General features: G+C 33.8%; 1 protein-coding gene across 1 annotated transcript in view; it reads right to left on the minus strand.

The window, feature by feature from the left end:
* LOC130441239 (kin of IRRE-like protein 2) overlaps positions 1–11410 on the minus strand; it is a 649517-nt gene extending 638107 nt beyond the window's left edge. The window contains exon 1 of the mRNA XM_056774824.1: positions 11082–11410. Coding sequence (XP_056630802.1) covers positions 11082–11133 — 52 coding nt within the window. The 5' untranslated portion in view covers positions 11134–11410. The remainder of the gene's footprint in view (positions 1–11081) is intronic.
* Between the last annotated feature and the right edge of the window lie 1897 nt (positions 11411–13307).

Genomic DNA, 13307 nt, shown 5'->3' on the forward strand with positions numbered 1-13307 from the left:
ACGCTCAGCTGATAGGGGCCCGTAGTCGGGTCTGTGAAATACCTTCGTAGCGTTTAGCTCGTGTCGTGGTAAATGTGGTATAAGTCATTTCAAAGTCTCGAATCGTGCTATTACTAACAATTTATAACAGAACCGACTTCATTGCTACAGACCGTGAAGTTAAAATTATAGATACCTAAAAGAGACTAATAAAAAAAGAATAGATATATTTTGATTTCAATATAAAGGATGTTTCAGAAAAAAAGTTACCTCGTCTCTAGGATAGCTAGAAAAGTGAAAATTTGAACACAATTCATCACTGTAATATAATGTATTGATCTGCACAGAAGTGGAAAATTTTACTGAGGCTGTGAGAATGATAGTTCTAATGGAATGTTTTAATGATTTAGAATAGATTTTGGGCATTGACGTGTAAAGTAATCAATTCTAATACGTTGCAAAGTGGTGCTAGAGTACCGTTGAATGCCACCAATCACATTCCAAAAACCCATCTCTTAGATATTGATTTCTTCGTTTTCCGAGATACCGTAAAGTCAACTGATACTTTTTAAGAAATTGCAAGTTCTGGAGTTTAGTTTTGGTGTGTTGTGCCAGTTGTTTGATCAACCGGCACAATGTTAAACCAACAAACATGAATACTGAAACTTCCGACCTAGAGCAAGAACAATATGCATTGGTTGCTTGGAAGAAATTGTACTATTAGATAAGCCACTTTTCTGTTCAGATCCGCCAGTTAAATTAACTAACAACTAGCTTTTACCCGCGGCTTCGCTCACATCGAATCCATTAAATAAGTATCAGAAATCATTATAATGGAAAAGAACCAACTCTGTAGCTATATTAGAACCTGAGATATAGATCTTTGAATGTAGAAAAATTGCTAAAAACCTACAAAAATCCATAAGTCCACATTGAATGTCCGCGCCTAGCTCCTCTCCAACTCAACTAATTCAAGTGTTCAAAAACTCAAAAGAAAGAAGGTGTTTCAGCGAGTGTTCTTAAACCAAAACGAACTCTGTAGCTATATTAGAACCTGAGATATAGATCTTTGAATGTAGAAAAATTGCCAAAAACCTACAAAAATCCATAACTCCACATTGAATGTCCGCGCCTAGCTCCTCTCCAACTCAACCCATTTAAGTATTCAAAAACTCAAAAGAAAGAAGGTGTTACAGCGAGTGTTCTTAAACCAAAACGAACTCTGTAGCTATATTAGAACCTGAGATATAGATCTTTGAATGTAGAAAAATTGCCAAAAACCTACAAAAATCCATAATTCCACATTGAATGTCCGCGCCTAGCTCCTCTCCAACTCAACTGATTCAAGTGTTCAAAAACTCAAAAGAAAGAAGGTGTTTCAGCAAGTGTTCCTAAATCAAAACGAAGTCTCTATCTTGAATAGAATCTGAGACATTGAGGATAGAACGTGTGTATGTGGAAAACTCCCATAAGTAATGTACAGGGGGAAATCGCATTTTAGTATAACTTGAGAATGGTGAAAATTAGATGAAATCCGATGGTTGATGGCTGATCTGTGCATCAATACCTTTCATTGAAAAAAAAATTAAGCAAATCGGTTGGGTAGAACGCCTGGACGGACTCGGAATGGAAATCATCAATTTTTTTAATATATAAGATTGGAATATTATATTTTTTCTACTTTATTGAGAAACTGAGGCTTTTATTTCAAGAGGTAAAACTGGTTTAGAGGGTTATATAAGATATTACATGAAATAAGATAAATACTGTTTTTATAATGTCCATAATAACTTCTTTGAAGTAGAGCGAACAGAATTATACTGTATTTGATTACAATAAAAAAGAACCTACAGAAGTAAACGTAAATTTCATTCATAAATGTAACAAACGATATAAAAGATCAAGCAAAAGAACTCAAACAACTAGTCCTCAATCGTCCTACTTTCATTCACAGTCTTGTGAATCATCATCACATTCGGAAAGCAAAATTTCACTTGTTGCCAATTTTCATCGTAAAGTAACAGCAACGTAAGGAAACCATTGACCTCATTTTACAATTCCTTGGAACGGGTTTTTTTGTTTGCCAAATTTTTGCCTCTTTTAGTAATCAATCAACTATCGTCATGTCAATATTTTGGCTCCTTGTTCTTTCTAAAAATTATCCGCTTCATGTCTTTTATACCCATAAACTTTTCCAAATTTTATCCAGTGCTTTGTGATCTTGAATTAACCAATCTTCTCCATGTTGTTTCTTTGTACCAATCGCATTCATACTACATACTTCGTTACCTTTTTTTGAAGATCCTATCAGCTGACAAAAATGAGTGCCCTCAGACTGGTAAGGTTACTCTTATTTCTTGAAGAGGTTAGGGGCATCATTCGTCAGCCAAAGAGCTAATGATACCTTACGTAAGAATTATTCATCAACGTTACAATCGTTGGTAAATAAACGAAGAAATCTACAGCCAGGATTTATATTACTTCCTAGAATATCAACCATTTGCACCCCTTCCTGTTTGAGTTTCATTCCAAGTGGAAAAAATGGAAAGTGAGTTGTGCAGAAAATATGAAAAAGTAATTGTCTTAAGTAATAAAACTCACCAATTGGAAAGATTCAGCACTTGTTGGAGATCGAAACGAAACACCTGTGAATCTTCTCGTTTCATCAATATTTTGCTACCTGGAACGATTTTGTCTGGTGCTGGAAGAACCCTTTGTCGTGCTGCAATAATGTCTTGGTTGGGAAGTTTCACATAGTCAACGCTCCTTGGTACTTAAGAAATAGTAATATTCATAGGTACTCCAGCAAGAATTCATAAACAAAGACAACATCAATGCGTACAGCTCCTGGACAACAATCATTTAGTGAGAAAACTCAAAAAGAAGAAGACCTTTGAGTTAGTGTAAGTGAAAGTGAAAGAAAAAAACGGAGTATAGTGCTAAGTAGTTGAGTGTAAAACGTAATAAGAACCTAAGTCAAACTAGTGAGTAGATTCTAGCTATCCAAGTCTCTCATTATTAATTCAGGTTACACAAAAATTGATCTTAGACTGAGACTTGTGCGGTGCTACGTTTGGTCAGTGCTTCTTTACGGGATGTAGGGTTGGACCCTTAAGGTGAAAAACATCAATAAGTTAGAGGCATTCGAAATGTGGGTATATCGTAGAATCCTGAAGATACCATGGACTGCCAAAGTGAGGAATGAAGATATTCTCAGGCGTATCAATAAAGACCGTGAACTCTTTAACATCGTGAAGAAACGAAAGATTGCATATCTTGGCCATATAATGCGAGGCCATAAATATCAATTCCTTCAGCTGATAGTCGAAGATTGAAGGTAAGAGAGGATTGGGACGGAAGAGGATGTCGTGGCTGCGGAGCGTGAGGCAGTGGACGGGTATACAAGATATTCAGACATTGATCCATATCGCTAGGGATAGACAAGCCATGAAAAAAGTGGTCGCGAACATCCATTAATGGATAAGCATTAAAAGAAGAAGAAGACACAAAAATTAGTCATTGATCGAATTATATGATCAAATTGTAATAATAATAAATGCACTGTAAAGGCATTTTGATAAAAAAATCTTAGTTTGCAATAGGAAATCTATGTAATGTTCCTACTTGGTTTGTTCTGGCTCAACCACGACCATTTCGCGACATTACAACGCAAGTAAGGAGATTAGACGATAAAAGGCTATAAAAAGCCTAAACGAAGAGTCAGAGATAATAAAGGGAAATCGGGATAATCGGGAAAAGATTGGTAGCGCAGGACGAATTATTAATATACACTAAATATTCTGGGAGCTTATACATCCCATGAATTGGTTTTGATACCAATTAACACAGAAGATGCTAGTAGCACGGTTCGTGTCAAGTAGAATTGAGCATAACTCTAGATTTATCGATCAAAATCTATACTTGTTATATTATCAAGTTCAAATATGGCTGGGCAATCAACTGAACTCAAAAAACTGGGGCTGGAAATTGATAGATAATACTCTGGAACAAATTAAAACTCTGCTCCCGCCTGCTACAGAAAACTGCTCAACACTATTTTTTGCAATTGCAATAAAGTTTGTAGTGCCAAATGTGGCTGTAAAAAAGTCCAGTTGATGTGCTCTCCAGAGTGTACCAATTGCCAAGATCAGTCTTGCACAGATGTCTAGTTGAGTTCAATAGAGGAAGATTTCTGTGATTTCAATGAAGAGACCAATGACTCACACATATTTGAACAATTTATGAACATCCAGCAAGAGGAAAAGGAAGAAAAAGAAATCGAAGAGGACATGACTGTTGAAGTAGACTTCCAAGAGTATGAATCTCATCAAAACAAAAGTTAACCCAATAATCAATAGTAATATCTAGAACTTGACGGGTATTATTCCTTTAAATTATCCTTAAATTGTCATGACAGTTAGTGGAGTAGGCCATCAGGAAAAACTACGTTTGCAAATCATTATAATGTGACTCTTAGAATGGCAATATCTCAGGAATGGTAACTCTTGAAGAGAATTACAAGATATAAAGCTTTGGTTTGAAATTTCTTATGATAAAACTTACCATTTTCGAGAAATGTAAGTATAAATAAGTTTTGTATTGGTTGTTACCTAACGACCTTTAAAAATGACCCAATTTTTGGCAGACCCGCTTTGTTATTCTGCATTGATGAATTTTTGTAAGAGAGACAGTGATTTGTTGTAAAATAAAGGAAATTTTTTTCTAGGAAGGTTTGTTGGAGCTGGCCATGATATAGGAGTTGCTTCTGGGGTTGTGAAGAATCCCGAATAACTTTTGTAGCATACAAAGAATCGATAAGAATTTTTAAAACTCTATTTTTAGCAGTAAACCACAGCTCTCTACCAATATTTGACTTTCCGGGAATCTTTGTTATTTTAAATATCTATATTGACCGGACTATTAAGTGAAATGAAAATTCATTTCACGTAAATAAGACCTCATCGATAAATCGATATAGTAGGGGTTCTCATTTCTTGTATAAACTTTTTTCGAAGTTTACCAAGGAAAACTATCGTTTATTAAAAGTTATGACGATAAGTCAGTAATCAAATTGTTGAACTTCAACGTCCTTTATCTTGATCACGGATAATGTAACGAAAAATTTTTATTAAGCAAACCTTAATATTTATCAGTTTTCAACCTATCTTAAAGACGGTATTAACTTTTTTTAAAAATCCTGTATGACAAAAAGGCGATGCCGTTTGTTAGTCACATCCACGTTTTTTTAACAATCTGATTACAAAAACAATTCTAACAAAGAAAGTTTTCGAAACAAACTGTAATAATTCAAAGTTTCGATTGCGTAGAAACAAAGGAGTACAACACAGATAGTATTGAAAAGTCGCCATGTCTCTGCGGGAATATTATTGTGAAAAATAAGTTGAACTCTTTTCTAAAAAGATTCCTCAAATTTTCCCGAGCAAGAGATTATTTTCTAAGATACCATCAAAATACTGAGAACTCATTTGGTGAAAACAGCAGACTCCAATTTACTTGTATTATATGGAAAATGCAAAGCTATTATGAAAATACTGATTAAGATTGAGCAACCCCTTCAGTTTATATGCATAATTCTAATGTTAGATAATAATATATGAAGAAGTCACAAACAATTGGGAAAAGTTCGGTGTTAAACACTTGAAAGTCATGTTGAACTCATACATGAAATTGTATTTAAATTCTACAAGTCTTTTATCTATTATGTAATCCCAATATTTTGAAAGGGCACAACGAAAATCACATAATGGAGACCGAGCAAGAAAAGTTTGTCTGGTAGACCAAGAAATAGATGGGAAGATCAGATTGTGCAAGATATGGAAAATCTTGGAGTACGTGACTGGAACAAACAGATGCAGGACAGAGAAAAATGGAGAACAATAGTCGAGGCTGCAAAAATATGTGATAAGCTGTAATTATTTAGGGTAAAATGTGGGCTGACCACCCACAAAAATACAGGGTCAAAAGAGCTCAATATTGAGCGGCCACAATTCTCAATAGAATGTATAGTCTTGTATATATATTTTAAAAGTGAGGTTAGGTCATCGTCATTTGTGAAAGTTTGACCATTCTGCAAACTGCAAATCGATGAAAGCCATGATACTTCGTATTTTTTTAGCAGACTCTAATTTTTTTGTGTTGTAAGGAAAATGCAAAACTATTATGAAAATACTGATTAAGATTGAGCAACCTCTTTGTTTAGTTTATATGCATAATTTTAATGTTAGATAATAATATATCAAACACGGTCGATAATGACAAAAAATTGGGAAAAGTTCGATGTTAAACACTTGAAAGTCATACATGAAATTGTATTTTAATTCTACAAGTCTTTTATCTATTATGTAATCCCAATATTTTGAAAGTGAGGTTAGATCATCGACAATTGTGAAAGTTTGGCCATTTAAAGAATTCTGCAAACTGCAAATCGATAAAAATCATGACTTGTGGTACTTCAAATTTTTTTATTCGACTCATAACTTCTCTCAACATTTATATATGACTAGCATCAGGCTCAATGGTCTATAGTTGTTAATGCCTTCTTTGCTACCTTTGAGCATTAGAATTATGTTGACGCATCCCAGTCTTTTAGTATTCGTTTATATAGTAAGCAGCTAGGACTTTCCACATGTTTTTATTTTCATTTTTCATTTTTTTTAACGCCTTCCCTACTTCTTGCACGAGAATTTCTGGGACGTTACCTTCTGGTAAAGGAGATGTTTCATATGCAAGGGTTTGTGAAGCCCTGTATAAATTGCTATGGAACTTGGTTCCTAATTTGTACGGTTTCAATTCTATCTGTTGTTTTTGTGTTTCTTATGGCTATTATTTGTTCTTCTTGGAGTTTTTTGTGTTGTTTAAATTGTTTAGAACCACCTAATTCTTTAACGTACATACGTCCATGAGCTGTTTTGTTTTTTTCTTCTTGACCTTGGAACCTACCATCTATTAGTTGTTCGTTTTTACTGGAGTTCTCTATTAGTTTCGTATTATCAACTCCAGCTACCACCATTTTCCTGTCTAGTTTCAGTGGTTCCATAGAAAAGTTTTGTTCTGATTAGTCTGTGGTGACTACTTGTCCGAAACTTGTTTAGAACGCTTACATACCTGATTGCATCTATTCTGTTGGTGAGATTGAAGACTATTTCATTTCCAAATCTTTCATTAGATCATTGTCACGTCCATTTTCTACTAGGATTTTTCTTGAAATATGTTTCTCTCCTGTTCCATTGCGTTCGCCAAATCCAAAGTTTCCCAGTTGTTGTTTATCTAGTCTCGATTTAAGAAGTACTCACAATTATTTTTTCTCCAAACAACTCTCCTTATAAGAGTATCAGAACTGACCAATATAAGAACCATTATATACAATAGAATTATTCACTTCGAATATTACACATTTTTTATTTGTTACCCACCAGAAATTGAGTAATGAACCAAGAGAAAGATACAATGGAATGGGAAAGGAAAACTTAAAACTTCATTCAGCTTTGAATAAAAATCGTGAGACCCCACAGTTCCTTGAATCCTCCGGTAACATTACATTTCAGTTCCAATGTAGTTCTTTCAAAATCTTCAGAAGGAAGATGAGGGTAACGAGGAAAACGTCTTAAATGTTTTGAGCTTCCTGAATAAAACGCTTCGTGACAACTTTCCCGGAGATACCGCCAGGCGGTATATCAGATGAATGGCTTTGTTATTTTGATAAATCATTTGATATGTTATGTGAATTAGTGATACAGTTTAATGTGAATTTAGGTTGAGAAGTGAGGGTAGAAAAAACGACGAAAACAGAATGTGTATGAATCCTTTGAGCTCAATTTAACTTGAAACTAATTCACTAAACTATTAAATTTATTCCGAGCTTTCATAAATTTTTTATCTCATTTTATCCTGTTAATATTTATATTAACATACGTTTCAATTAAAAGCTTTTTGAAATACTAATTTAGCTTCCGTAATCGTATAGGTATCTAAAAGTTTTAAACTCGTTTAAAATACACTGGAGTATTAAGCATAATCTGAAGTTACATGATGGTATGTTCAAAATGTAATATTCCGGTAACCGTGAAGCATAATTTTTAATTCCGGAAAGTTTCCCTTCTTTTGGCTTTAATGGAATAAAAGCTGGATTTTCGCAATATCAAGCTTTTCAATATGTACCTACAAAAAGTTTATTTTATGAATCACTTAAGAGAAAACGATGTTTTGATTAGTATTTTTAACAATAGAAAGGGCTATTCGGAAACTATGATCGGGTTAACAAAATCATGTTCTGAATGTGAACAAAGATTTGTGTACGAAACCTTTACCCTGTATCTAGTCCCAAACAAGGTACTAAAAAGTCGGTTTAACTGCTATTATGTTTTTAACATCAAATATCTGGTATCGAAGGCTTGAAGGTAGATACCTGAATGAAATTGGAATCTCAAAAACATCCCGAACAACGAAACTCGAAACTGTAAATTATAGAAAAAAACTCATCCCAATCTTGCAATTACTCCATCTCACTGTATAAATAAATTTCACATATTTTGTTAATATTCAAAAAAATTAAGTCAAATAGCAAATAAATATAACAGATAAAGTTTTATCTGGAAAAAATAAAGATGTAGTTGATGTAATTAACACCATAATAGTTTGTTCTCACAGCAATGCAGGAAGTATACATCTGGTTTCGAATATATTTTTAGTCCAGACACACATGGGGTTAAACTACCATTTATTTTTGTTTTAACTGAATCTTTCACCAATTACTCTATACAGTGTGGTTGGAAAATGAAGTAAATTCCAAAAACTCGTTGAAATATAAAAATCAAAATCGTCAGTATAGTTTTTATTTGTTATGTATGACGCAAACTATAGGGTAGGCGAAATCTTTTGACTGGTAGTGTATACCATGTATACCACTACGTCAAAGTAATCAAACGATGAGTAAATCTGCCACTCGGAGAGCGATCGAAAGCTATTGTAGAAAACTAATACTTCTGCAAGTTCTAATGTGACTTTGTACGTAAAAAATCGATTTTTAATTGAACAAATAAATATTTAGACCTTCCTAGAAACAATGTAAATAAACCGCCTGCTATAATAAAAAGTTATATAGAAAACAAACATTTTATAATTCCACTAAATCCAAACAGGGCCGGTTCCGGGGCGAAGACGCGTTTAACATATTTATTAATTGAAAATAAACAATATAAATAGTAAGTTCTTATATAATCCACTCAAATTAAAGTTTTCCAACAATTAAATTGAATACAGTGAATAGATAAATAAAAAAAATAGAAATCCGTAGGCAACCGTAAGCATTTGGATAATATTCGACTCCTAACCTTTGTTAATATGACGCCGGCTTTCGAGTTTAATCTCTGTGCTGGAACCGAAGAAGTTGGTAACTTACACGACAACTGTATGGGTTGGGATAAGCTCCCTCATAGCTTCTCCAGGATTCTATTAAAGGCGCAGCTATATACAAGATAATTCAAATGTCTGACCGTGACTTTGACGGTTCCTCATAGTTCCCAACAACAGCTGTGGGTTTCCCAAATATCATAATTATCAACATCTTCAGCAGCATAAGTTACTGACAGTTGGCAATGCTCAGGTTCTCGGTTTTCTTCAATGTATTGTCCAATGTAGCTTATAAATCTTGCATCTCCATCTTCAAGGTGTAATTTTTTATAACGAGTATCTAAAAATGTTGCAATATTTTCCTTGTTTATTATTGAATTCTTTAATTGAAAAGCCAAAAACTGTTTCAGGAACCTTATAATGTGAATAGCTTTGCTTGCGACGACATATTTTTCAGTGCACATCTCCTCAATTAATTTTTCAAACGGTTTTCAACAAAATTCCGCCCATCGTTCGACTCATAGCTATAAACCTTACAAGCATTTGCAATTGTGAATTCCAAAATTTCTGGATTGGTCTGCACCAAATACGCTCTAATGGAGCAATTTACAAAATTTATCAATGAATATTTATATGAGTGAATTTTGCACAAGTTTTATGTCTGAGATATGTAACGAAATGGTTTTGCTCTACCAATTGCTAATTCAATGGCCTTTACTATATTTGTATCAATGTCGATAGTAACTACCACAATTTTATCATCGGGTATTCTCTATTTTTCACATATATTTTTAATGGTGGTTGACAAATATTCGGCGGTGTGACTCTCCGAAAGCAGCTACATTTGAAATTGTTGATACTATGAATAGTTTCTCCCACATGGATCTTCATTTGTACATCCTTCAATTCGTTAATTGTTACATATATATTGGTAATGGTATGAATTGTAACTTTTTGATTATAATTCCTCGTCTTTTCCATTTATGATACGAGTTGTCGTTTTGCGACTTGGGGTTTTATATAATGGTGCAAGTAATTTGATAACTTTCCTAAACTCTTCGATCACGCTGAACGTTATTTGTTTTTTTGAACCTCTTGATCCTAAATAGCCGATCCGGGTTATCACGCATACACACGTTCGGTTTTTTCTATCATTTAATACCATAAACTTAAAAACCTGAAACAATCTATCAAGAGCCCTTTGGCCGAATTTCATACAGTCCACGCGCTAGCTTAATCTGGTATTGCCAATTCAAATAGCCAATTTCTAATGAGTGAACAATTCTATAAATCTTATCTCAGTTTTAAGCAATCCCTTATACTTAATAATAAGTCTTTCTTCGCATATTATTGAACAATATGTGGGATAAATTCAATTTCAGCGTTTTTATGTACTATGGGAAAAAACAGAACGATATTTATTCTTGAATTGACAATTTATAGTATGAAAATATTATCATCCTCCAGTACCCTCTCTGAATTATAAGCATCTCCTCGAAAATTTTTAATAAGGAAGGGGGTCGTGTTGAAAAGGGATTTCATTTCCCTTTTCAGCAATACGAAGAAAACTAATTTTTAAAATGTAAAATTTTGATTGATTTGATTGACTGGTTGATAATAACCGAGACGATTTTGGAATTCTCGTACATTTTGCACGACCTGGGGGTTATTTTGCTCATTTTTTCCGTCATCTTGTAAATCAGGAATAAACTTTAGATTTTAAATGAACTGACCTTCGATAATAGCGATGATGGATAATCCCAAGAAAATTCCACGAATAGCCATAATTTAAACAATCGATTGTACAAAAATCTAAAGAAACAACAATTTTTCAACACATTCCATCACAAAATCGCGCACAAAAAAAACAAGCAGTTCTTCATTTAAACTTTAAAAAAATTCCGCTCCACAAATCACTTTGATCAAGTCTTACAACCGTCAAATTTTTCCCTCTACCAGTATTGAGACGTTTAAAGAAGTTTCAAGAACTTTACGTGATCGCGAAGTTATTCGAAAATCGGGGATAAATCTACCCTCTCTTCGTGAATGCTAACGCGCAACTAAATTCTCCGAAAACAGTTCGCGAGTAGGATAACGCCGCAAGTCTTCAATTGTTTAAGTTATTCGGCTTGCGTCGTCGAATTGGTGCATGTTTACGTTCAGTGAAACCACCCGGTTAGGATTTTTATCAAATAACAGTATGTTCATGCTCTAATGATCTCAAATTTGTTTAAGTGAAATATCATTTCAAATTAAAAGGATATGCGCAAAAAGTGGCAACTTTAGACACGATTCCTTTGTATAGAATGGATATCTATAATAACTCGATGGACCTTACCTTAATATACAGGTTGTTCCGGAACTTGGTGCAAAGAAATTGGGAGTAGTTAACGTGAAAATAATGCTGCTTCTAAGTTATAGACTTTAATGTTAACAATCCGTAACTTTTAAAGGGACAACCTGTACAATTTAAAAATAGCAAAAATGCATTTTTCAACGATCTTTTAACTCGAATAAATTTATGGCTTAGGAGATTTTTAAATCTTTGTATTTGCCAAGGGAACCGTTCGCCATAAAGAGACATTCTGAATAAAATCATCATACATTTCAATTATTTATTGAAAGTACTTAGAGGAGGTATTAAAACACAATCAAACATTTCCATTTGAACTGCTTACTATCGAACATCGTCTTACTTACATGGTTAGCCTACAATTTATCAAATAAAAACAAAAAAAAAACTACTTTCAAGTTTCAATGTGGTGAATGTGCATTTGATGTATGGTTTGGCTTCTGGTAACTCGTCAGAAGGTTGTATATTAAAAGCTTACAGAGCAAAATTATACCCGAATCGGGTTGGGTTGGTTGGGTTGATTGCAGCTGCTTACAAGAAACAGATTTGCCTACATAAATTAAGTAAACAGTAAACTAGTTTCCATTATTTTACAGGAAATGATGTTTTAGGAAATGTCCTACCAACAAAAGATAACGAAGGTAAAAAACGAACTATACGAACACCAACTTTAGAGCAAAATGCATTAAATACTTTTGATGCTGATGTCACAACTAGCGTTCGCAAAATGTCACTGAAATTTAACAGATCAACAACAACTATCCACAGTATTCTCCAGGAGTAACTTCTTTACCCCTTTCCCATCCAGAAAGTGCATCCCAATAGAAGATTATCCAGCAAGACTGGCCTGTACCCGTTGGTTTCTATATAAATAACGAGTTGATGATGTATTTGTTGTGAAAGTACTGTTTATTCATGAAGCAGGTTTCACACGAGACGGTTTTATCAATTCCCATAATTTCCTATCCATGTTATATGATATTCCTCTGAGCATTCGTAGAGGCATGTGGTTCATACACGATGGAACCTCTCCTCACTTCCTAGATGACCTAAAAAATCAGCTTAATAACATTTTTACAACTAAATTTCTCCACATTTTAATTTTTTCTTCATGTAAGTACTACGATACTCGACAGTAAGTAGTTCAATTAGAAACGTTTGATTGTGTTTTTATACCTCCTGTAAGTACTTTCTGGTAATTTTCTTCAGAATGTCTCTTTATAGCGAACGGCTTCCCTGGCATGTAGGTACAACGATTTAAAAATCTACTTATCTCCTAAATCAAGAATTCCATCGAGTTAAGTCAAAATATATAATTTAGATAATATACTTGAATAAAAATTCTTATTTCTCAACTTTAAAGGCTTATAACTAAGAGACGGGGGATCGTATAAGAAAGTTTTTTCACGTCCCAGCATTATTTTCACGTCGACTACTCACTACCAAATTTTTTTGTTTCAAGTCTTGGAACACCATGTATAAACTAAGGGCAAAAGTTCACAGACCCTTACTCAAAACGAATCTGACTAAAAGACCATCGAATAACTATGGGGAAACAAAGAAAAACTTAGGAAGAGAAATAAGGAAGTGCTGCAAGCACTTAGAG

Source organism: Diorhabda sublineata, chromosome 3, assembly GCF_026230105.1.
Source record: "Diorhabda sublineata isolate icDioSubl1.1 chromosome 3, icDioSubl1.1, whole genome shotgun sequence".
Taxonomy (NCBI): domain Eukaryota; kingdom Metazoa; phylum Arthropoda; class Insecta; order Coleoptera; family Chrysomelidae; genus Diorhabda; species Diorhabda sublineata.